Source organism: Patagioenas fasciata, chromosome 6 (genome assembly GCF_037038585.1).
Source record: "Patagioenas fasciata isolate bPatFas1 chromosome 6, bPatFas1.hap1, whole genome shotgun sequence".
NCBI lineage: Eukaryota > Metazoa > Chordata > Aves > Columbiformes > Columbidae > Patagioenas > Patagioenas fasciata.
In genome coordinates, this window is record NC_092525.1 from 28,741,475 (window position 1) to 28,768,500 (window position 27,026).

The 27,026-nt window shown below is 35.6% G+C and overlaps 1 protein-coding gene across 7 annotated transcripts in view; it reads left to right on the forward strand.

Moving 5' to 3' along the window:
• The window catches only part of COL11A1 (collagen type XI alpha 1 chain), a 147,463-nt gene that overhangs the window by 24,526 nt on the left and 95,911 nt on the right, over positions 1-27,026 (forward strand). The window contains exons 4-9 of one of the 7 annotated variants that reach the window (XM_065841764.2): positions 510-672; positions 10,495-10,623; positions 23,379-23,495; positions 23,763-23,915; positions 24,100-24,195; positions 26,387-26,632. In XM_065841764.2, coding sequence (XP_065697836.2) covers positions 510-672; positions 10,495-10,623; positions 23,379-23,495; positions 23,763-23,915; positions 24,100-24,195; positions 26,387-26,632 — 904 coding nt within the window. The remainder of the gene's footprint in view (positions 1-509; positions 673-10,494; positions 10,624-23,378; positions 23,496-23,762; positions 23,916-24,099; positions 24,196-26,386; positions 26,633-27,026) is intronic. The other 6 variants (XM_065841765.2, XM_071810354.1, XM_071810355.1 and 3 more) reach the window with 6 other exon arrangements.

A 27,026-nucleotide genomic window follows, 5' to 3' on the forward strand; every position in this document is an offset into this window, starting at 1 on the left:
ATCTCTATAGCTATGGAACACATTCAAGTAAGCTAAAGAACATGATAAAATTTTGATGATTGATCACAGAGAACAAATAGTAAAATGCAAATAACAAAGAATAAGATGCTAGATTAAATATATTTGCACAAGTAAATTGGAAACCAAATACATTCATGAAAATGAAATCCGCTGTCAGATCATTCAATCTAATAAAATGTAAACAGTCCACTCACCTCTAATTTGAGTTTTGTAATGTTTTCTGGGTAAAATGTCAGAGAGGATCAGCTTGAGCTTCATCTTTTATAGGATATTCACAATGAGCTATAGATCAGATTCCTTTGTACTAAGGGACAGAAGATATACAGTGGATAAACAAAACATCGTGTACATATGAGAGAAGGAAATAAATGGAGACATTTAAAATTTTATTGGTGACTGGACTAGTGCACAATCTATCTTGCTAGGAACACAATGACCTAGTTTTAAAAACATAAATTACATTTATGTTTGTTTGTTTTTTTTAATAGGTGGCATCGAGTAGCTATTAGTGTGGAGAAAAAAAGTGTTACAATGATTGTTGACTGTAACAAAAAAACTACAAAACCACTTGAAAGAAGTGACAAAACAGTTGTGGACACCAATGGCATCACTGTCTTTGGAACCAGGATTCTGGATGAAGAAGTTTTTGAGGTAAAAATCAATACTGAACAAATAGAATTGAGTGATTTTCATTGAGTGAAGTGCTTAATACAGATCTGAGTAATTTCTTTTAGGGCAAAAGCATGTTTCTGTCCTTTAGATTATGTTGTATCTGGAAGGGGCTTGTTTTTTTTGTCTTTCTGCCTGATATAGAGATACCCAAGATATTTAGGAGAATTAATCTGGGAAAGTTGAGTAGTATGATACTGAATAATTTTATTTATGCCTCTCTTAAACGTTTATAGATATTTGTGCATGCTAACAGTATTTGAGAGAGGGAGAGAAGGATCTGGAAAGTCTTCTGTGAAATACGAGTCCATCATATTGTTTATCCCACTTATTACTCTTTCCAGTAACTGGAACATACTTTGGCAATAAGAACATATATGTTTCCATCATTTACTGGCCAAGAAGTACATATAGGAAGGGTAAAATGCCTCTAAGGAAGTATGTGGCTGCCAATCATGAGGCCTTTCTAGGTAGAATCCTTATGTCAATGATTATTTTTGCAGACTAATAATGAAGCTTCTCTAAATCTACACTATTGAGTTTCTTTTATAATATTGTTATACAACAATCAAGACCATCAAATTTAAATTAAAACTGAAAAACAAGAAAATACAGATCAGTAGTTAACTCACTTCATATACAGAACATCTGTGCTCCATAAATGTCCAGAGTTGTAATCCTAGCTTTAAGCAGCTTGAGAAGCTGCATGGTATCAAGAGAGGAAAACCAAATTTTGAGTGTTACGCTGTGGCATTGTTATCTTTCATCTCCATGGACATGATGAAATGGGGACATTTCTAAGATGATGTAATGGGCCAGCCAGTATGATACATTTGGTATTCACAGCCTGTAGTCCTGTAGTTACCTGTAGTCCCTGGTACAGTTTGTACATCTGAGGAACATTATTTTCCCTTTGAAGATGAATTCCACAAATGCCTGATCTGGAATGGGAAAAGGATTTTTGGTCTCCACATGGGATAATTACTTTCAATTTTCATTTGTATTTTTTTCTTAAGTCAGAAACCAAGTCCCATAATATGTGTATTTGGCAATAAATTGTCAAAATATGTGCAGTGTCAATATACATAAGACTAAAAAATTCAGCAAAAAATACAATAAAAGTAGAAAAACTGATATTTTGTTAGTGTTTTAAGAGTGATTTTAGATTCTAATAGAAACTAAGGCCCTGGCTTATTCTTGCAAAGTTTGTAAGCATTTAAACAGATGTCAAGGAGAGAAGTGCACAGTAACTAACCAGTGGTGTTTGGTTTGGTTTATTCAGTGCAATTGCTAAATGAAACACCTGACTGAAGTTTCAGAATTGCTGAAATGATTGTACATAGCAGTTTGAAAATAACTACAGTGGTTGATGATATGTGCATGAAGGGAGATATTTATTTTAATCATTTGCATTAAGTAACATTGAGTAAAATGGAAGCATGCTAGGGGTCTTTAATCTCTGAAGTTAACTACTACTATGATGTTATATCTGTCCTCTAGATTTTAAATAGTTTTAAATTTCAAATTCTGCAAAAAATTTTTTGTTAAAGAGCAGTTAACACCATTCCCATGGGAATACAGAAGGAGCATAGGTTATCTAAGGGGCAAATAAAATGACAGTTCTGAAAATTTCCAGCTATTCCATTCTTCCATTGCAGAGGTTATTAGCCACTCAGAAAGAAAGATGAAACTTTGAGTCATGACAAAGAGTAACTGTTTTAAGGGAAAATAATTCCTACTCTAGACATTCCTCCTCAGTGATAGTTTCCTCCATCTCTACCTTAGCAGTTGGTTATACAATTGCCTCCACTCTTTCAAGCCCTATAGATGAATAACAGCTGCAAAGTGATGTGATGGGATGCAATGATTTTTTGATTAGCAACTCTTGGAAGAGTCAGTAAGGTTGGCTGAAGACATACTTAGAAAATTGTAATTGGTAGATTAATTGAAGAAACTCAAAAAATAACCCTACATTTTTCTTGAAGTCAAGCATGAACATGAGGAAATAACTAACAGAATTTGCTGGAATGACTTAAAAAAATACTTTTATCTGCGGGATTTTGTCATGTGTTGAAGAATTAAAAAGGAAGCTGGTAATCCTCTGTCAAATTTTTACTGAAATCTCCTACATTGATGTGACAAGTCATTACCTCAATTCCAGCTGAGACTCACTGAGAAGAAAAAGGAAATTACTTCTTCAGTCGTATTGCTCTAACATATTTGCATGGACCATTCATTTAGAATCCTCAGAACAAATACGGCTCCTATGAGGAATATTGCACACTTATTTTAAAACAGTGTTACATCACAGTGGAGTAAATATTCTTTGCTTCTAATAGTATCATTTAAAATTAGTACTACAACAAAATTTAATGAAATTACATTCTTGGCAATTTCCTTGTATTTTTTTTCTATTCCTAATGTTAACTTCTGTTTTCTGGCCAGTTCTCCGACTTTTGCTTGCTGGTTTAACGTGGATGCTTTGATATAACTTTCCTATGCTGATGATCAATAATTTCTCAGTAAGTAACCATGCTGAGTGTACAGAGATCAGATAGATCACCACTGAAAGAAGGAAAGGGCTGACTGGTGTCCTAAGAGCATGAAAAATGACTTACCTAATTTGCTATTTTTGTATATTCAGCAAACATAATACTCTTTGGTGAGTTTACCCTCTGGTGCTAACACTAAGAGGCATATTTTAGGAATGTTCTCAGAAAGATCTTCTGGTTTAGCTTTACAAGCAGGATAAAAATAATCTGAAGTATTTTCCAAATGCTGGGGGAGGTTATGTGTTTCCTATGAGGAAATTCTAATTTGGAGTTGCTTGCTATTCATTCCTGAATTTAAATGCTAATCAGATTTTGTTACATTGTGCTCAATTAATATGGAAATCAAAATAATGTCACATACAATATATTGAATACAAGCAAACATTAAGTATCAGGTGCATACAAATGCTTGAGAAGCAAATTATAAGTTGTGAATGTGTCTTAAAATAATAAAATTATGTTATCTAGAAACCATGTAATTACTAACTGCCGAATTATGAGACCTTCACTTACTCTGGTAAGCACTTGCTCACGGAAGTGGATCTATTGACAAATGTGAGACTGATTTATAAATGCTTATTTATGAAAGATTGACACAGTATAACTCAAGCTCTTACATGTGTCATTTGAAATTAATCTCTTCCGTGTTTTCAAATACATAGCACAAAAAGGGCTGGTTTGTAAGTGCTTACTGCAAAGAAGAGAATTCCTAAAATAGTATACTTTTTTTTTCTTTTTTGAAGGAAAAAAATAGTCAGATGCTGGTACATGGCACCTAGTAAAAGAATTTTGAATTGTATCCATTCAAATATGTTTGTAGCGTAAATATTTGATAAATAGCAGGGATCTTTTTATTCTTTGCCAGCTTTAAGGATTTGTCACTCCTCATTTAGTACTGTTGGTGTGAACAATACAATAGTTTTTTATAAGTATTTTATAATAAGTTAATAACTAGCAGACTCTTTAGGCAGTTATTTCCCTATAGACCCTTTTTTCCTCCCAAACTCCCCACATGTCAGACCAATACAAAGATTATTTTTTAGACACTGTGCTGCAAATGAGTATAACAAGACATAATCTGATGTCTACAAGACTGATTTAAAACCAATGAAAGCTTTAACTGCACACCGTTTATGAGATTAAATCCTTGCAGAAATCCTTGTTAATAAAGGGTTTAGATTTTGATACTATGCATTAACTCATTTTAATGAAAAAAAGTATTTGTACACTTATGTACAACATAGCTTTCCTTTAAATAACCTGAGAGAGTAGTTGAAGATAGAGTGATAGTACCTTGACAGCAATATGATTTAACCTACAGATCACTTCAGCTGAGTAACCATCCCTCATACATCTGTGAGCATGGGAAATCTGAGAGCGCAAGTGCAGCACGGCTGTTTATTGGTGTGCACACTCCCTGAAAAGGCAGCAGTAGGAGGATGGGTAGAGCTTTTACTGGCTGTCCGCAATTGCTGTATGGCTTAAGTAGAAGCTAGGCCAAAGTAAAGCTCCCCCAAAGGCAGGTAGTGTGAATGATGTGTCATCAGTATCCTCTGTTTCACACTGTCCTGTTGAGCTGCACTACTTGCTAGTGTGGACATAGCCAAAATGATTCTGATTATATGTCACCTTCAGTAATGGCTAGGGATCCGCTAAATGTTTTCTGTCAGTCAGACTAAAAAGTAATGTTTAACATAAATGGGACAGAAACAAGAAAAAATGCAATAGGTTCCAGGCAAATATATTTAGAACAAGCCTTCTAGCTATCAACACCAGAGTGGCCAACTTCCAGCACGAGGAGGAAAAAAAAACAAAAAAGAAAAAAGAAAAAATAAAAGCAAAGCAAACAGAGTCATCCAATAAAAAAACGGCATTTTTTATTTTTACAAAAGCTTTCTGTTTAGATAGTTGGGGGTTTTTGGTGGGTGTTTTTTTTTTTTGTTTATTTTGATTTTGGTTTTAGTTAGAATGAAAGAATGGTGATTTGGTATTTGCTATTTTTAATAGTATTTCCAAACTTATGCTTGATGAACAAAAGTAAATAATTCTGTTTTCCTTCTTTCTCTTCCATATTTTTGAAAGCAGAAAGGAGAGAGAAAAAGAAAGCAAAGGTCTGGTAATTTGTTCGAGTTCAATTTAATTTTCAAGGAATATTCCCAAGAAACAAAGGAATGATCACTTAACTAAACTGTCTGTAATTACATTTAAAATTAACAACCTGGGCTCAAAAATGCTGCCTGTTACATCGTCTCCAGCAAATTTTACAGATAGGATTTATTATCACCTCATTTAATATTATGTGTAATATGTTTAAGTTTTTAAAAACATCTGTAAATGAGGTTTCAAAGATAAATGACAATGTAACGGATTTGTAGATCTTTTATCAAGAAAATAGGATATCCTTGGTCACACGTGTGTGTGTGCACACATCTGGGTTATGTACATGTGCTGTATACACAGGCCTTGTAACAACATCTAATCTCTCAGCCAAGATTTGCAGTAGACTTTGGTATGTGAGCAGCTATTTTCTGAAGGTTAAAAATGATAATTGGTATATCAACCTATTTCTTAACTAAGCTGAATATATACTCCTATAACCATGGAGTTTCAAAGAATCAAGAAGACATTGATTTCTATGGAAACTTTGACCTGTACAGAATTGAATTCTGCTTTCACAATGTATTGCTTTTACAGTGCTTCAGTCTGGCAGGCTCTAAATATCTTTCTCTAGCTATATTATGCAATGGGCCTGGGTTATGGAATATTATATTAAAGGCCCCTGGAATTCTTCAATCCCTCAGATCTTTGCAGGAAGAATAAATGAATTCTGCAGCAGGTTTTTCTAAATTCTATAGTAACGATATCCAGGCTGTCTAGACTTCTGTTCTTTGGAATTTATAGTTGTACTGTCACATAACTAATTAGAGAAAGTTAGCACATATACGTGGGTTAGGGTTTCTACTGATTTACTGAAGAAAAGTCCACTCTGTAATTCTTAGGCTTCAGGCATCATATGGAAATGGAAGATACTGATGTTGTTCTCCTGAGCTGATACGGTCTCTAGCACTGGTTTTGTTATGCTTTTATCACCATTTAGGTGGCCATCTTTCAAAATCTATTTATGCTTATAAGCACAGAAAGAGTACTTATTTTATTCAGAACATTAATCGGAAGGATGATATTTTGCTGGTTCTAACCCTCCCACTCTAGTTGTGGAAAGTCTTTCTGAACCTCTAATATATAAATTAGACATTTAAGTAATTGCTGCATAATTTTTCACTAGGTTTTTTTTGGTTGGTTGTTTGGTTTTGGTGGGGTTTTTTATTTTTTTGTTTTATTTGGTTGGTTGTTTTTTTTTGTCAGGCTGGAAAAAGAACAATAAGCTTTCTCCTAATGAAATCATTATAGAAAATCTAATTATTTTACAATAAGAAACTACAACATGAATTCTCAACTCTGGTCCAGTCATGTTGTTACGTAGCATCCTAATTGTGCAACTAGAAAGATTACTTAGATTTCTTTGTTTGTTTAGATGTTTTGGATAATTTGTGAAGTTTGCTTCTGTTTAATGTAAGGTATGCTTGAATACCTCCTAGCTCTCAGATTTCTCATCCCTAATAATGTTAAATATCTGATAAACACTTTTTAAAAGACATTGTATTTAGTATTATCCAAGATTAAAAAATTGTTGTAAGGCAGCAGATTTTTCTTAAGGGCTAAATAGGGTATTTGCAGCTTGGGGGGCAAGTTAAGCGTGAATATCACTACAAGTAATAAGATGAAAAAGTGACTGTGCCCAGAGTGACTGTGCCTGGAGACATTCAAGGCCAGGCTGGACGGGGCTCTGAGCAACCTGATCTGGGTGAAGATGTCCCTGCTCATGGCAGGGGAGTTGGACTGTGAATAGATGACCTCTGAAGGTCCCTTCCAACCCAAACTACTTTATGATTCTGTGATCTGTCTGATACCTCACCACAAGCTCTCTGCTTCTGCATTTTACTGTCATTTCACTTATTTCTGACACCAAATCATGGTGGAATACTGGCTCAGCAGAGACATCAAATATTTGACTTGTATAGCACACTGTATATCATCTATCAACTTTGTGAAAGTGCCTGAGCAGCTTTTCCCAACAAAGCTGGTTATGACAATTTCATAGACAAGGAAATAGAACTAATCTATACAGAAAGCTGCCTTTTGTGATTTTTTTTCTCTCTATGCATTTTTCAGAGTATTTTAAGAATGCTCGGGTATATCTGTAAATTTTTCTTTGTTCTCTTGTCTCCTGCTGCATCTTTGCTCTTCCTTTCTTGGTTTCATAATTCAATACTGTGACACTTCCTTTTTTCCTGGAAGTTTCATGTAAGAATAGCTTTATGCATATATGTTTAGATACCTCAGTGTTGTTTTAGAGAGCAACTATTAGAACTGTTAATAACCCCTGACTCCATTTTATCCATTTTTTCATTTCAAGTTCTTGGAACTTGTTCAGGTAGAATATTAGGTGCCTAATATTTGACACCAGGTCATGGAGTATGACCAGATTAAGTATTTGTAGTTTATTTGCAAAGAACTTTATAAAATTATATTTCAGTCTCACAAAGTCAAGCAGTTAAGATCAAAGAATGTGTTTGTGAAGACTGAAGTGATTCGTGAAAATTTCTCAAAGAGAAAGATTGCAGATTTGTCCAATGAATACCTTAGAATGATAAATTACAATAATGAAATCCATAATAATATATGTGGAATTTCATGTGCTGAAATGACTGACCTTATTTGAAATGAAAACTCTTCACTGGCTAGTGGAACAGCACTGCCAATACATCATATACAAATACTCAAGCCATCTAATTAGCAAAGACAGAAAAATAATATTAAAAAATAGAAAAACAATAATTTCCTGGACATATTTGTATAGCAGATGTTAAAGGACAAAGAGAAAGATTAATGTTTGAGAAACCAAATGTAAAAATCAATCAGTTCCTCAGTAAACTTCTGACACATGAATCGCCAGCAGCAATTTCTGTATACTGGGTGAGACTTCTGAGGGCCTCCCTCTATGTGGACCCATGACAGACAGACAGGCGGGGTTGGGAAGTGCAGTCAATGGATCAGGAACAGCTTTAACCAATTTAGGGACATCTAAGCCAAGTGGTAACAGCATGCTGAGTGCTTCTTGCAAACACACAAGCCGACAAAACCCAGTGCCAAAATTCCATGGCATTCAAGATCAGCACGAAGCTTGCTCCAGAATACTGGCAATATTCCCCAACCTGGGTTCTCTTAGCATATCATACTAAGCAGCAGTAGTTTCAGGAGCAGTTTTGGCATTACTCACACTAGCTGGCACACTGCACACATGGTGATCTGTGTGGGCATCTCCAAAAGCCATGTATGTTCAGCGGCATGTAGCAAGACAATGACCTGAGCTCAACAGGGTGAGGATGAGGGTTCTACACATCTGTCTCTAATGGTTGCTCTGAAAGAGTTATCTCTTTTTCAGTTGCTAATTCTCTCAAACTTATTCCTCTGCTTCACTTAGTTTGAATTTGGCTGGTGAAAGAGGAAGGGCAGAGCGCTTCGGAAACACTTTACTGGAGATGGGGGATGCATAGCCCAGGCTGACAATGACTGTACTAAACCTCTCAAAGCACTCCCACTCTTGATGGAGTCATGCAAAGAATCAAAGGGGGAACTTCTTTGAATGTATAGCAAGTTTTGTAGGATGATGTCTGAATCAGGAAGCATTAGTGAGCTAAGGAAAATAAAAGAGAGAGTCCAGAGCCACTGGCAGGGAAACAAACTGTGACATTTGTAGTATTTCTGGAAGCTTAAATTTTATATGTGTATATTCCAACTTTAAATTAATTTGAGACATACATGAGCTTATAAAGTGAGTTGAGAGTACTATAAGAAAACAGGTTTGCAATGTATAGCTATTATGTGCTAAGAAACATATTTTCTGTTAAATAAGTTAGTAAAAAATACTGTAGGACTAGGAGAACTGCAGAAGGTTCTTTGATTATTTTCAGTTTGAGCGGTTTTTTTTGCTTCTTTCTGTGACTTCTCTTTTTGAAAGGAAGGAGCATTGCAAATCATTCTTTACTATTTGAAAATATTATCTGATTTTGTTAATTTGTTAAAGGCAATTGTCCCGAGACATGTAAAGAAATTTCGGAAGTACTGAGATAACTGAGAATTTTCCCAACTGTACATTTCCATCAGTAATGATATTTTCTCTTTAAAGACAAACCATGCACAAGTATACTAACAAAGTTATTTCTTTGCCCCCATTTTTGGTAAAAACAAAATAAAATTACATGAGAAGTATGTAAAAGCTTAAAAATTCCCCCTTTTGGAGAAATAATGAGAGATTAAAGTTAATAGGTTTTGACCAAGAACGTGTGCCAATTTTTAACAACCTTATTTTTATGACAGCATAAGAAGCTCCTGAATGAGGAAATTTATAGTGGAAATGTTGGCAGGAATTTACCTAACGCTCTTTAAATGGTACCACTATGTTAAGTAATACACTGGAAACCAGACAGCTTTCTGAGGAAAATGATAAACACACAAGGTCTCTGTAGGGGATCTCAGCAGAGCCATTTTTCTTATCCAGAATATTTGGTCTCTTTACTGTGGTGTTGGGTTTATGCATGATATATGGGAATAGAGATGAAAAAAAAAAAAGTTTGTTAGCTGTTAAAATTTTTATTTCAACACTTTCTATAGTGTGTATTTACACAGTGCTTAATTATTTTTATTCCAGTAACTGTCTCTCTTTTATTTTCTCCCTTCTTTGAGGGTACAGATGTGATGTAAACTCTCAGAACTATATTGTTGATCACTTGCATGCTGAGCTGCATGCTGGTAATAGGAAGTACCCTGAATTAAATCTGAGGAATTTAGACTAGTTCCCAGTGAAGGAGTAAATAAACAGCATGAAAGTGACAGAGCAGGAGTTACACCTTCTCACCCTCCGCATTCCAAATCAGACAGCATTTTAAGCCAGAATTTTACACATAGTCCATTCAGCATTAATTTGCATTGTTTCGCCACATGAGCAACAGTTAAGATGTTTTCCAGAATAGCAGCCGAAATTAAGTAGATATGTTATTTATAACTATGTATGTTAACATCTAATCTAAGTACTGTGTGCTGAGTTTTGTTTTCTGAATGAAAACCCTGTACTGCTGATGAACTGTAGACAATCTTTGTTTTTGTTAATTAATCTACATTTGCTTTCCTGCAGGGTGAGATACAGCAGCTGTTGATTATAGCTGACCCCAGAGCTGCATATGACTATTGTGAGCATTATAGCCCAGACTGTGACTCCCCAGTGCCCAATGCTGCTCAGGCTCAAGATCCTCAAGTTGATGAGGTGAGTAATCAGTCGTGTATTACTAGACTTATTGCACATTAGTGGTTGTGCTGAATGCAAGTTACCCAAGGAGCATTTACAGCTAAATGGCATGCATTGTTCTGGATATGAGGGAGGAAGGTTGCGGGATAGCATTGTTTTTTGCTATCCACTCATTTATGTCAAGCATTTGAAGGACCTATCGCACTGGTATTTGAATAACCAGCACGCTCAATAAAGGTAAACTGTAATTTCTTGAAAAATAATAGCAATATGTGTTTGTTTAGTTTTACGTGTTTGTTCTGCCTGTGTACATTAATGGCTTCACTGATACTGAATACCGTCAAATGCCACATTTGAAAGATATGGGAGGCTACGCCTATTCTGCAATTGTAAACTTCTTCTACTAGAAATGCCATGTATTCTAGTGAGCTGTGCCAGTGTACAAATGTGTGTACACACAATATTATTCCAGCCAGCTCCATTTGAAGCGGGTAAATATCATCAGGGACAAAACAGAGCTGGAATTTATCCCAGAAACACAAAAAGTGTTTACAGAAACCGTTTGTTGCTTAAGACAGTTCTCACAGCCATAAACTGAGGAATTCACTGAGTAGTTCCTCAGATCAGACCTCTGAGGTTCAGCAGTTGTAGGTGTTGTTGTACACATTCTAAATACTTGCATCATACAGTGTAAAGTGGAAAGCTTTTGCAACATGTAACTAGTCTTAATTGGACTTGACTCTGAACAGTTAGTATGCAGCCAACTGTGTGTGATCTGACTGGTTATTGTTAGTGATTGCTTAAGAGATCACCATTAAGAACTTGCTGAATTCTTCTGAATGCCTGCTTTGAGCCAATTTGAGACAGAACTTTTCCTAAATACATAATAGTTGTATTTGTTGTTACTGTTTATTCTGACTGAAAATTATGTCATCAAGTAATATATGGTCATAGGTCCCAGAATTAATTCAAAGAGACTCCCACATCCATTGCATCAGAGGTACAGTTCAAGATGTGTCAAGTCAATTACACATTGGCAGAGGCCTTTACGCTACATTACAGTGTATGGAGCCTGGCCTCTTCATGAGGACCCTGTAGGACCTTCTGTCTGTGTGCCTGGCTATGTGGATCTCTGTACACTGTATGCCAAAACAGAACAGGCTGAAAGCATATTTTATGACAAGAAAATAAAAGATAGCAAAATCAAATTATTTTGGATGGATGACTAGCTAAATCTCCTGCTGTCAAATATTATGTTTGTAATATGTCAAAGCTGTTTAACACTAGCATCAGTTGACAGCACTCCTTTGTAGATCAAACGAAAAATAAGCCTCATTGTAATTGTAAAAACTATGTGCACATATACAGTAATATGCTCATCATATAGAATTTCCAGTTATATGCTGCACATCCATTGAAAACAGTCTGTTGGCACCAAACAAAGAAAGGGAACCATCAAGTCAAACAATTGGTGCTGTTCTCCTTGAGCATCCTGAGTAGAGATCATCTATAGCCCAATGCAACTGCTACTGGTGTCAGCAAATACAGTTAAATACAGCAGCCATTGCAAAAATGCTCTTGGGGTTAGTGGATTTTTAATGTGTTTTTCTAAGACCTATTTTTTGCTCTGTAATCACATATATGGTTTGTGGGAGTACCTACAGAGAAAAAGTAAAATCAGAGATCTTAATTTGTAGTGTAACATTTTTAAATGAATTTGAGAAAGTTTGAAAAGAGCTAAAAGGTTTTGAGAATGGAGAACTGCCATTTCTGTTTGCTTCCATTTGTTGCACTGAGTGGTGATGGAAATATTTTGCTTTCTGAGCTAAAACACCGTTTCCTTGTTGCTGTCCATGAGTTTATATGTTTAACTTTATATGAATATTCCAAGTGAAGACAATGGATCTCTTAACATGTTGTGTCTTAGTAATCTGAAGTAATCACGGCAGCAATGCTACCAGTGTGATGAATATGCAATGGAATAAATTACTGACTTGCCCAGAATTATAGAATTGTCTGTTAGATTATTAAAAAGCTTGTTAAAGCACATTGTTATCTTGGATATATGCAGCCTATCAAATCGCTTAGAAAATTCATTTTAAGGAAATAAATGAAACAAGTCTTATTTAGGTACAAGAAGAAGTTATAAAAGCTAGCAATGCTGATTTATTTAAACTGTTGATTGCAAAAATAAATAAGGTATTAAAAGATTAAAATATAATTACAGCCAATCTCTATGAAAGATAATTATTTCAGAACACCTGATTGTGTGCTTTGAGGAGATTACAAGTTTGGTAGTGATATCTGATAGAATTTATAGACTTAGATCTTCATAAAGCTTCTGATTTGTCAATATATGATATTTGAATGAAAAAAAAAAAGAAAATAAAAGAAAGAAAGAAAGAAAGGGAGAAAGAGACATTGTTTGGTAAAGAAAAAGTACCTTACAAAGAGATTCGCATCTGGCTGCCTTATTTCAGAAATTACTATAAACAGAGATCTTTCACTAAATGTACTTTTTAGTAGGGTTTCTCAGAAATTGTGCTAATACAGAAATGAACGTAAAATGGATTATATTAAAATTTGTCACTCACAATATTGCAGAGCAGTAAACAGTGATAACACAACTAAAGGCAATGTTACACACATACCAGAAAAATTTAAAAATGCAGGACAAACATAAAGAAGTAGGAAATATCAACTTCAATACAAGCTCTTTGCTTGTGTTAACAAAAGAACCTTTTGTCTGCAGCAGCTTGTCCCCATCTGTGGGCTTCGTCTGCTGCTATATCAGTGAAAGCAATTTTGGGGACACATGATTTACCAGACTGGGATACTAATCAAGCTGAAAACCAGCATGAGAAGGTTCCTGTTTAGCTCAATTGATTTCCTGGTTTTCACACAAACTCTTGTGATAGAAAGAGGGAAGAGAGAATACTGGGATGAGCACTAGGCAGGATTGTGTCTTTCAGTGTCAGCTTTGGCTTAAGCCAGCAGAAGCTGAAAATACTTGTTAGACAATAGCCTCAGAAGATTCTGGTTCTTAAAGCAGGGAAACAATTTCTACATGAGCACTGAAAGCAATGCAGGCAAAAAATGCAGTGCATGTCTTAATTTGTAAACAAAGGAATAAGAATACAGATGTGATGTTACTTCTCTGGTTGCTGTTGCTCGAAATATATACTGAAACATCACATATGGTCAGGGTGTTTAGCCACTAAAATAAATATTGCAAAAATGGAAATGATTCAAATAAAAGCTGCATGATTGTTGTGACTTTGAGAGCTGGAGAACTTAATGTGTTTGACTTGTCCACAACAATGACAAAAGCTTGAAATGTTGCTCTGTTAGCATATGCCAATATCCTTCTGAAAAAGAATATACTGACTGCAGACAACTGATGAGGCCAGAGGAGGGAGAAAAGAAAGTTAGATAATTTCAGCAGAGAAAATTTTTAGGAATGAAAGAACAAATTACCAAAATGGCATATCTCTAGATATCTTCAAGCCAAGGATAGATACCTTCCTAAAAGTTTTGGGAAATGTCATTTGTACTTTACTTGGCTTAGTTACAGGGTGACTGTAAGAAGTCTTGAAGTCTGAAAGTATACAGGAGTTAGTTAAGGTGATCTAAGAGTCCCTTCTGGTCTTACATCTCTGAGCCTTGGAATTATTGCAGACCAGAATGAGAAACTGATACTTGACTTAGAGGAAAGAGACTAATTATGTGATTGCAGAGCCTATTAGTGTGTGTTTCCAGCACTGACTACAAAACCCAAAGGAAGTGGTTGGCTTTTGTCAGTGAAATAGTAAATTATGTTTGTAGACTTGCACCTAGGAAGCTGAGTAGGTTTTCACTTGATATCACACATTGTTGTAGTCTCTTGGCAAGTTCTCAGCCTGGGAATGGAGGTATTCTGAAAAGTTGGATGATTTTTAGACCACTAAAGAAACATCTAGAGAGAAAGAATTGGCTGAGATGATGTAGATTTAAAGGCAAAAGTACTTTGTTTAACTGAGTGTAATCCTCACTGCTCTGGGCAGTGTTTCCTTCTTCAAAGGAGTAAACAGTCAAATACTCAACATAGTAGTCTTTTGGACGTTTATTTCAATAGCAACTCTTGCTTAAATGAGTCCTTTCCCTTTGTGGTACTCATTTCCACCCTATGCCATCTCTCCAGTTCAACTGGTAGAATTGTTTATGTGTTTATTGGAGGCAAGGTCTAGGACTTCATCTAAACTAAAACTAAGGTACCAACAATAAAATGAGAAGAATGATTAGAATATATTGTAGTGATTGTCCATTAAATGAACCTGAGGATGTGTGCCACTTGATTGCAGCCTCAGTAATGCAATATTTGCTTTTTTAAATGTTTCGGTTTGTCTCAAGAGATTAAGACATTGACTTTGCTCTCATATGTAGGTTTACTGGGCACTGATTTATAATCAAAGTGTCTTTACTGATGATACCTGAAGTGCTACATTGGGACTGGCTTTTTCTTCTTGCATTTTCTTTTTACCTTAGCATCAGATTCAAATTGCAATTTCAGTGATGCAACAGAGAGGATTTCAGTGCCTACTTTTTACTTGCAGGGTCCTTTCACCCCTGAATTAAGTGCTGAGGTTACCCTAAATAAAGCCCTGGAAGAATCAAGCATTTCAAATGGGATTCACAAAAACAACAAGCTATGAATAAAGACATAGACCTAGCCAGCCTACAAAGGAAGCACATATCTTAAATTCTACACTTCTCTACAGGCTTACTCAGCTGTGCTGTCCTGATCCCCATGCCATTCTCCTACCTAACCAAGGTCAACCTCCTGCATCCTCTTCTATCACCTCTCCCTTTCTATAGGGGATTAGGTAGGAGTGACCTAAGGACTTCAAGATAGGAGCTTTGGACCTGGGTGCCGTATTTCTGCTTCCATTTTGATTATATCAGTCCTTTCTGGATCCAAGTAACTGTGTTTTATTCAAATGGGTAACCTTTAACTACCTTTCGTATACAGGCTCTGCAAAAATCTGTTGAACTTGGCTGTTTGCCAGAGCTGTGGGGCTTTCTGTGGGCAGTTCAGGCTAAGCCATTAGAATAGGGATGCATTAGAGTGACATTCCTGTGCAGAATGCTTTTATTCCTCTGTCTTCTGTTCCAACTTCATCAGACCTAGATGTCATTCGATCTGAAATTTGAATATGGGAAAGCAATAGATTAATAGTAATATCCACACACTTTGTTTGTTACCGTTTATTTCTACCTTCGAGACTTGCATTAATTTAGGTACGCATCAGTTGTCCTTGTTCTTGCCTATGAATAGCTAGGTGTGAATCTCTGTAACTTGTCAAGTACAGAGTGATGACCTCAACAGTTGTCACTACACCAAAAATGTGTTGCCTGCAAGTTGCTTTAAAAAATGTGGTGAGTCTGTGGCTGCTTCTAGATGAAAAAGAAAGAGTATTCGATTACAGAAAATGTTAAAATTTGAACACAGCAAGTGGGAGAGAGTACTTCCCAAATGGACCAAACCAAATTATTATGTGATGATCATAACCTCTATTCCCAGAAATTTCAAGCACAGAAAAGTCACTGTATTTGGTTTACAATGAAGGAGGTTCCCAGATCTTTGAAGGAACACATTGTAACCTTAAATACATTCACAAAGTGTTGCACATTATTGTCTTATGTCAGAAGAAGGTTGCTAGTGAGTTCAAGATGTTTGGTGCAATTAAATAGCTTTTAGATAAGAATAATTAAGCAGAGAACAAACTGACCAAAACTTTAGAAACCAATTAGATTAGTGCATTTGCATGATTTCAGCCTAGTGTCACAGTCATTTGACCATGCAAAATGTTCCTAAGACCTGCAAATTTTGGAGGATTTTTACATAGAGAAAGCAGACAAATGAAGAGGCAAAAAGTTGCAAATATGTATACTGGTAGGAAGTAGGAAGAGGAAATGAGTGAGAAATGTAGGTTCTCTATACTAGATTGTTATCCTTCCATCGTAGAATTTTACAGAACAAAGCCCAATCATTAACAATATGGTATCTTTATGAACCCTGTAATGTACCTGAATGGTAAGCACTGGTGGCTCCATAGAACCTCATTGAATGTCAGAATTAAATGACAGGATGAATTACTATGCAGCCACTAGTGCTCGCCATTCAGATACATTGCAGGTTCATGAGCATGGTGGCAAATGTACCATTCAGCTGAATAAGCTGAATATTATCTTCAGGAGAAAAGAGTCTACAATTTTGTTGTTTTGGTTTTTTTTTAACATTTTTGCTCTATTCTACTCATTTTTTCTTTTTTTTTTTTTAATACTGAGCTATAAGATTAATTCAGTAATCATTAAGTTTGCTTCATGCTGAAACTATAATTAGGTTTTAAGGATCAAATGTGAGGATGAAATATTTTAAAAATTATCAGGAGTATTTTTTCTAAGGAAAATACCTATGCTTTTCTTACAAACACCTTGTGAATAGTCTAGCCTCTGTCTTGTTTTCAAAACCCTTTCTACTATAAGGGAGATGTATTAAATTCCATTCCAGTTCAATCACATATGCTTGTCCAGCTCACCAAAATTAGAACAGGGGAAGACTTAGCCAATCTTCATATTCCTCGATACTGGGCAGTATACTTTCTGGTGTGTCATCAGGTCTAGTTTTCAATGGACCCAGCTATCAGGCTTTCAAATCTCTCGGAAGATCATTCTGCAGCCTAGTAAATCACAGTCTGGCTTCTGCTGAAGAGATTGCTCCCCAAAGGAACTCTGCTTCATTTATTTTGGACCTAACCCAAACTAATGGATTGCTTGAAGAAATGAAATGTTCACGTTTAATGAAATGAACTTGGTAAAGCAAAGGCGCAAATGGCCCCCAAATATGTTGACTTGAAGGCTTCAGGCGTTCTTTCAGACCATGTTAATTTAGTGTCCTTTCCAGTGTTTGACTGTTCAGAAAGACTAGTTTCCTGAAGAATACAGAATAATTATTTTCATGTTTAATTTAATGCTTAATGTCAATTTTAGAACTGAAATTAGATAATTTAGCAGGTGTTAATGATAGCTTCTAGCTCTCTTTTTCTTTGAATATGTATATAGACTTTTACTTTAAGCAATTAACATAATAAAGAACCTTAAGTGTCTTCTTCTTTTGACAGAGTCTGTCTTTGGAAGTTGAAGATTCTCTTCTCTCCTTTTATGTCCTTGCTTTTGTCACTTCTATGAACAATATGACTATGTGGTAGAAGAGGCCATCTTTTAAATCTTTCAACTTTCCTTCTGCCCTAAGTTTGATATCTACCACTGTTTATTTTTTTATATTACTGCATCTGATTTTTAAAACCCTCATTTTGCTTGGCATCCTTTATTTTTTGTATTTTGTAAAGTGTTAGGGGGTCTAGAATGTTTCAAAGTCATCTTCGTCTCCTTAGCTAGCTAGATGATTTAGCATAATATTTAGGCAACAGAAAAGTTTAGCACATGACAGTTCTTTCATTTATGATTTCGATTGTTAGTTCCTTGTAATTTGGAAAGGTAAAGCAAAAATTGCTAAAATCTACATATTGGAATGGGGGGGTAGGGTTTTAGAGTATGGATAGCAGAAGATTCTTTTTCAGAGTAAGTCTGTCTTCAGAATATTTAAGTCATTCCACAGTTGAAACAGACCTTGAATGCTGCTGATCTTCTGCTTCTAAAATTCATCTGATGAAGAAAACAGTTCATCTCTTTAATTGGAATTGCGTGATGATCTGGTAGTGTAATATAATCACTCTGGTAAAGAAAGCATGAGGTCATAGTGGAAAAATTTTGTCCCAGCAAGAAACAGCAGGTTTTATTCTTCCTTTCATTTGTAAGAAGACAGTCATATGCAATATTCATTACAAGAACGGCTGTTCTGTAACTATTGGTGGTCTTACAAGAGAAGAAAAACAACAGAAAATTTTATCACATTTGAAGTGTGTGTTACTTGATGTCTCTAAGCTGAAATCTCTCACTGAGTTCAAACTATTGTCCAAGTTGAAGATACCATTTTGAGTACATCTTTTTGATATTCATGGGAAATCCCTAGGAAGGTTAATACAGTTGTATCTATTTTGCTATTACTATGAGGACTTGGTGAATCTCATCTCAATTGCCTCAGATCTGTAACTATCCCATTATCTATTAGGGTTTAGATAAACTTTCATAGACAGATGTCTTAAACAGGATTGAAGTGGTGCTGCAGTTGTGGTAGGTATATTTTGCTCCTGGCTAAGAGTACCCATAGAAGGATCATCAGAATCATCCACAAGGGAAGTGTCCCTTTAAATCCCATTACAGTGTCTTGATTCTCTGGCTGCATTCCTGGCAAGTAGTATCTTCCTTTAGTATACAGCTAATGAAACAAATTATGCTTTCTTCAACTACACTCTTCATCTCTGTCATACTTGCATTCATTCCTGGCTTTGATTTCTTCCTGGAGTTAGTAGTCTTAACTAAATTTAGAAAGTGGCAGAAGATATTTTTCCATTTGCATTAATTAATTTTGAGATTCTAGATGCTTTCTCCTGTATTTTCAAGGGTCTCTTTCCTTTGATTAGTGGTGCAACTGTGACAGATTTCTGTGAACTCCCCAGCTTCTGTGTACTAGTAGCAAGGCCTGAGGTAGCATGGGTTTTGCACTCAGAAATGTTAGGATCCAAAATGTGATGGCACTTTTCTTAAGGTTTGTTGAGGTGTCAAATTGAGTGGGTCACATTGCCGTCTCTGGTCATTTGCTAAAAGTGACCTTGTAGTTGTGTAGCTCCTGAAAAAGAGGAGGGATATGTGCCACATTTCCAATATTGACTGTTAATGGCAGGGTAAGCCAGAGTGCCAGCTTCACAACAGGTGTCTAAAGCCCAATTATTCACTCCATTAAACCTGTTCCTAGTGTTAGTAAATTTTGTCCTCATTTAACTGGCCAGTCCTTTACCAGTTCTGTTGTGTCATCTTATAAATGGGGAATAGCCTTTTTCAGGTTGAGTTGGTAAAATCATGCTGTAGAGTAAAGCACGTTTGTAAAGTACATCTTTACTACAAGTTAGGAGCGTAGAGAGGCATTCCTTCATATGGACAGATTGTGTCTCAGGAAATACATCTGGAAGATTTTGCATCTATATTTCACTAATTGCAACAGAACACACGCAATACTGTACAAAACATATTCTCTCTGTTCATTAGCTGGCCTGAAAGACTAGAGTTGCTTGTCTTTTGGAAAGAAACAGCTGGAAAGGAAGAATTGCTGGCTAATAAGGTCTTTCTGTGTAGGAAGTGTAGGGCTATGGCATGTTCCCACTTGTCCCCCTTGTAGCAAGGGGTCTACAAAGTACTGCAAAATAGGAACTTCTTGAATATGGTTTCAGCACAGTGGCCACATGTCCTAGCTTGTAGGTTCAAGAATTTCCTTAATACCCCTCTGATACTGTGCTCTTAAAAAGGAAGAAAAAAAGCCCATGGAGAAGATCTTCACTTGCTTGGCAGTAATCTGATTCCAGCATGGAAACTGGCATTCCCCACTTTTCATCCGTTTCTGTGCTTTTTGTCTATGTGCCTGTGTATCATTGCAACCCAAATGTACCGCTGTATTTGTGATAATATTTTGAAAATGTCAAGAAATTTCATTTTCTTTAATAGAAATGAATGACGCACCATACCCGAAAGTGAAGTATTTTCTGTGTGATTATGCATGATGCAATAGTTCTCTCCACATACTCATGCTTTTTTGTATGTGTTTTTTAGTTCTCATTCATAAATGCCTGGCTTTCCAAACTGTGCTTCTGGCAGATCTTAGCATAAATATCAATTTATCCACCACTTTCTTTTTTTAATACTAACATACTTGGCACAGATATTTTTCCTTTCTTTTTTTTTTTTTTTCCCCAGTCAACATTTCTGTTTAATTTATGGTCTCTGAAGAACTTTTTGTAACCCACTGTTGTAATTTTATTAGTCACATAGTTGGCACAACTCAACACAGCCATTCAGCTTACCTTGAGGGAAGCCATACTATGGAAATTTGAAAAACAGTTATAATACTTTGCAACACAGAGTTATAATGTAATTGTTAATTGGTCAAAATGAATGCTGGAATGAATGCTTCCAGATTCAGAATAAGTCTACAATGCCTACTAAAAAGGAATCTATGTATCTGGAAATTATTAAAACAAGTTCCTAACAGCATATTTAAATTTAAATTCAGCTAATGAAACAGTAGTTCTCTCCAAAATATTCCTCCAATTATCCCTTAAGGTATTGGATAAAATTTAACATGAGTAGTGTCTACTGTTTTGGTACCAATAAAAATTACATAGCAGAGTGTTTGATTCTTGTTGTTTGTCTGATGAAGCATTTAAAAGTATGAAATGGGTTGTCACTGCTCGGACAGAGTGACTAAGTTTGTAGAGGTATATTCCAATAAAGATGACTTTTCTTGTAGATCAACCTAGTTTGCATGGAGTTTTCAACATAAGATAATCAGATTTTATGCATTTTGCACACATTTTTATAATTTCCAAATAAATACAGGAATTTCAATGCTGTTCTGTAACTATTTCAAAAGGGCTGTTTTTATCCATGTGGTTATTTATTTTCTTTAGTTCCTTTATGTGGCTGCTTATGGTCTCCTAGAAACTTGTCACTGTGTTTTCTTTTTTGGATGCCAGTGGTATCCTTCTGTAGAAACAAGTTGTATTCAGTTGCATTTCCAGAACTGCACAAGCCAGAAAACATATTTTTATACATTTACACATCTGTAAAGATGTATCATCGCTGGTCATGGGGCCCTTGGACAATATCATGTACAGTCAAAGATGTTCCATTGACTTCATTGGGATTAGGACTAAATCTGAATTTACTGAACAGGAAGAGAATAATCACATAGTACCTACCAGGTTCAAGTCCACAATGCTGCTGGTTTTTAAAAGTATAAATAGAATCAACTTATTTCTGTAATGCCAAGAGTACCACTGATGAATTCAAATCATGGCTTATGTTATGTAACAGGCAGAGATAAAGCACCATTATACTTCACAGAGAAGGTATTCTCCACCAGAAATGATAAATGTTTTGTTAGTTAAGTGTGGTTTGAAGTTCTCTTATTAATGTGCAGTATAGTTTTGGACAATTACCAAAAGTATGTTACATTCTTTCTATATGTTTATGAAATGTTGCGCCTAGCCAAGTTCTATGTGCATGGGTGTAGATATAATCAAAAGGATAATTAAACAAAAAGCATCTGACTGCTTAAAAGAATCTGTATCTTCTCTTTAAGAAAAGCTGTTGGTTGTAGTAGGACTCTGAGGAGTCACAGGAGTGAATTAACAGAAACCCATGTAAAGGGGTTTCCAGGTGATTAAGACCTTTCAGTGTCAGTCTTATGCTTCCTGAGGAAATCAGCTTCTCCATCTTTTCCGCACACTAAAATAATAAGTACAAGTATTGTATCAGAAGGTTTCACCAGAGAAAACAGTTAAACCAGTTATTTGGTCACATGGTAGAATACATTTTGGTATATGTAGGTCAGTTTTAATCTCATTTACAATTTCTTCTAAATGTCAATCTCTTTCTGTTGCTGATTGTATTTATGGCTTCTATGAATCTTCAGAGTCATTTAGAAATGTGATTTACTAATCTTCTCAACAATCTAATGGAAGAAACAGATACTGTCTTTGCTTTACGGACAGTAATGCTGACTTGTAACAGGAGAGAGATTTCAGAAGTGGCTAACTCACGTGAGGCACATTAGAATATTTCTTCCTTAACAAGGGAAAAAAGACACTTGACCAGATTCTGGCCACAGTTCCACCTTCCTTTGGCTCTCTGGGCCTATAAAGAAAATTGGTAGCAGCCATGAAACTGCTTTAATTTACAGGACCAAACTGTTTCTGTAGCTTCAAGCATGACAGGAGTGGTAACATAGTTTAAAGCTGCCCTTCTCAGCTCTGATGAGTAGTACTGGGTGCATGTAATATCTAGACCAATATCTTCATGGCACAGCCAAGATTACAGCTCAAGAGTTCCTGGCTTCCTAGTTCATGTTCACAACATTACACTAGCCAATTCTAATTCCATTTTTTCTTGTAAAAGTTCTGTGGGCCAAATCTTCATTTGATACTAGTTATTATAGATACAGAGCTATGGAGCAATTTACAGCAGCTGAGGATCTTACCTTTAAATGAAATTATATCAGTGAAGCTTTTGTTCAGGCAGTGTGTACCATGGAGCTTCCCTGGTTTTGAGAACTCTCCAGCAAACAAGAGGAGGATATCCATGGTTGTTTGTGAGTTGTGGCCTCTTTCCTGTATCTGAAATTATTTACCTTATTCATGTCAGATATTGGCATCTCTCCACTCTTCTGGTCACCTGAAAAAAAAAAAAACAAACCACAGGTAGAAGAGTATAGGTAAAAAGAGGCATTATTTGCAATTTAAAGATTTAATAAATATATGATTTCACAAAGATCGTTTGGTGCTCCAAGTATTCCAAATTATAGTTGATTCTCCTGCACAGTCCAATAAAAGAGTTGTTTCCTGGCACTACTGCTTGCTTTTTTATTGCTTTTATATTGTGCTTTGAAAGAAATAAGAAATTGTATTTTTACCCCAAATGAATAACTATATTGAATTGTTCATACTACCTTAATTTCCTTAAGCTTTATTCCTAAGTAAAGGTTAAGATGCTTTCCAGTATTGCTAATCTAGTTTGCTACCACTAACATGGGCATGCCTGATATTTTTCCATTTGCAATGTAGTACACACCAGAAGATTTTATCGAATATGACTATGAGTATGGGGATGCAGATTATAAAGAAACTGATTCTGTAACAGAGGGACCCCCACTGTTCGAAGAGACAGTAGCACGAACAGAGGTAACAGAGTCTGATCTGCTTGTTGTGTGGTGTCCAGCTGTCCCCTACCACATGGTTTGTCAATTTGTGTCTTCTGTATATAAGCTTAATGTTTTCCTTTCACTCATGTCTTTACTCTGTAGCTGTTACGCTTGCAGTTAGAGATTGAAGGTCTCATGGCTGACAGCATTCATCTCACGTTTGGTTACCCTTCTTTCATTCATGCTTTCTCAATTTTCTTTTCATTTTATTTATGTTTTCCCATTCCATCTTTCATAACGTTTGCAGAAAAAGAAAGCCATGGTCAAAAAGAAGAAGAGGACAGTGGCCGCTAGCTCAAAGGACAAACCTCAAAAGGCCACAACAAAAAAATCTGAAAAATATGCATCCAAGAAGAAGAAAAGTTATCAAGAAGCAACAAAAGGCAAACTAGGGGTAAAGGTAGCCAAGAAAAAATCAAGATCTTTCCCATACCAAGACTGGAAGATCTCTGATAATAAGAAAAAAAAACCTAACCCCACTAGATGAATACATCTGGCTAATATCATAACCTGAATCAAAGTGATACCTCTTGAATTTTTCCTATTTTTAAAATAATATACTTTTTCTTTTTCTTTAATACTAGGCAAACATTGTTGATGGATTTCAAGAATATAGCATAGCTGAAAATGACTATGGGCCCCAGACAGAAGCTCCCTCCAGAACTACTGAAGCAAATGAGGTAATGAGGATTCTTGAGAAAATGATAGGCAAAAATACTTGCTCAGCAGATTTCAAGGATTAAAAAAGCACAAACACATTTTAAAAGGATGAAGGTCTGTGTAGTATACATATCTATAATAGCAGTTAATGAGAATTTATGCTTCCTCAACCAATATCAGAACCTACTGTTTTCTTGTGCAGAACCCCACATTGAATCTTCATGATTCTGGAAATTGTTCAGTGAAATATGCTGTGGGAATGCAGGCTTGTTGCATTCAGTGTGGATGTGAATGGAGCTACGTCTAGTACAAACCAGGTTAAATACTACACATAGTCTTCCCCATCTACTAGGAAGTGGAGTCTCTAATTTTTCCTGTAATTCTTAAGATGCAGCATAAAATGAGCCTAACACAAGACAAAGAGTGGCTGAAACCATAGCAGCATGTTGAAGTTGAGTCAAAAGCCATCATTTCCTTTTAATAGTCCCTCAGCTGACAAAACCAAATTATTTGCTTTTCACTGAGGTTCTTTTCAAATGAAATGTATTTTGAACTGTCAAAAAAGGGTAACGTCATTATTTTGACTTATGTTAGAAACCATGTTTTTAGAAAGCCACAATGACAAATCTAAATGTTATTTTAAGGTGGCTACACCTAAACCAGTGTTGATTAATATGTCTGGATATTAATCAATGCTAGTTTTAGAAAAATGATGGCTGATTATAAGAAATATTGTTGCGTTTTTCTTTTACATTTTCCTTTCAAAATGAAAATACGTTGCTTAAAAGATGTACAAAACTGCCCCTTCCTTCCCCCTCCCCTCCTCTCCACCCTGGACATTTGAAAGGGTCCCCATTTGTTTTTTGTTTTTCTTCCTCTGTATCTTGGAAGATGAAGGTGAATTAAGGTATTTTTGACTCAATGTACTGTAGACTATTCTTATGTTAAATCTCATGTTTACTTCTCACAAGTTGATCAACAGAGGCATAGTGAAATCATTCTGTTTCTTGGGCAATTATGTGCCAATTGTACAATACTGCAGTTGTAATGAGGTAGATCCAAAGTGTTAATGCTCTCCTTAGTCAGAGCCATTCTACATAAAGGAAAAAATTGACTTAGAATTGGTTCAGATCTGCATTTACTCTAGCTGTAAGGCAAAAGGCATAGCCCTGTAGCTAATGGAATTCGGCAACTGTTAAATCAGAACCCGGCCTTCTATTTTAATTGCAATATATTTCAATATCATTATTAGATCAAGATATTTTTTGATTACTCTGAATGTTGATTAGCTTCTTAATATATTCTTAAATTATACTACTTCATCTTGTCTTACCATCTAGAATATCAATCTCATATTAGTAATATCTGAACTTTGATTTCTTTCAAAACTATCCTTTCGAAAGACCTGTGTAACAGAATAAAACAGTACTCTTTTTTACTCCCCCCTTGCCCCCAAAATGGTTTCGTACATCTCAAATATAGCATTCTTTAAAACTGCTTTGGCGCTTTTAAGTTAGTTGCTTGGTTTGACAGTTTACATACTTGAAGATGGAAGTTTAGATTTCAGGAATAATAAAATTAATGAATTAATGTGAGTTTTGCAGGTGGAGTTTGACTCAGACAAAAAGTATGTAAATGTCCAAGACAGACATGAACCATGACTTTTAAAGTGATAAATAAAGTGCAAAATCATTAACAAGAGAAAAGAAGTAGAAACATTTAGCTCAGCATTGGTATTTATCAACACAGAATAATGTAGAAGGCTGGGCTTAACTGAAGTGCTGCTTGCACTTCCTGTACATTGCTATTGGTAAAAGCTCTGAATTTATTCATTGTTCATTGCAGTGCACATGTCCATTCATGAATGCTTGTAAGTGTGAAACCAAGCAGGGAAATTTAGGTGTATTTGGCACTAAAGTAACATTAAACAGGCAGCACATGTAGCGTGCTGGATATATTGAATTGTGTTTTTGTAAATTTTTAAAAAGGCATTACTTCTTTGTACTACTTAATAGAAAGATCTTTTAATTACTCTGAAAGACTGGACTTCCATTCCTTCAGACTCTAATTAAAAGACAATATGCTGTAGTTCTACTGTTCTTTCTTCTTTTGACAAGTCATCATGGTGGATCAGCATATGCTTACATTGCTTTACTAACAATAACCCATTTATTCCTCCTATTTCAAAATCTTTGCTACTGATATGAATAGCAAAATCCTGTTGAAGAAGTATTTGCTGAAGAATACATAACTGGAGAGGATTATGATAAAAAAGCTGAGGAAACTGAATATGGAAGCAGAGGAGTAGACCTCAGTGAATCTGATCTGCTGGTAGATGGAGATTTAGGCGAATATGACTTTTATGAATATAAGGAATATGAAGAGAAACCAACTGATTCCACTAATGAGGAGTTTGGTCCAGGTGTTCCTGCAGAGACCGATATCACAGAAACCAGCGTAAGTTGATTGGTGGTATAATGCAGAATAATTTAATTTAGTGGATCTTTTACAGTTATACAGACTCAGAACTGTACAGACCCTGATCCAGAGCTACTTGTCCATATTAGATGTATTCTTACTTTCTATAGGCTTTGGAGCAGGCCTATTCTTTTAGTAATCCCAAACTTCTGATTTGTCTTAAATGCAAGGCTTTTGTCTCTTTTGCTGAAGGGAGGGTTGAAGATGGGAGGGAGATGAAAGAAGAGGTGGAATTTTAAAAAAAATTATAAAATGAACAGGTTTTAAAATCTTCCAAAATGAGAGCTAAAGCTGGAAAGAAATTAAGTTCTAATCCAAGTACTGTAATTAATATTTTCATATGATTAACTTAAGAAGTTGAAATGCATATAAG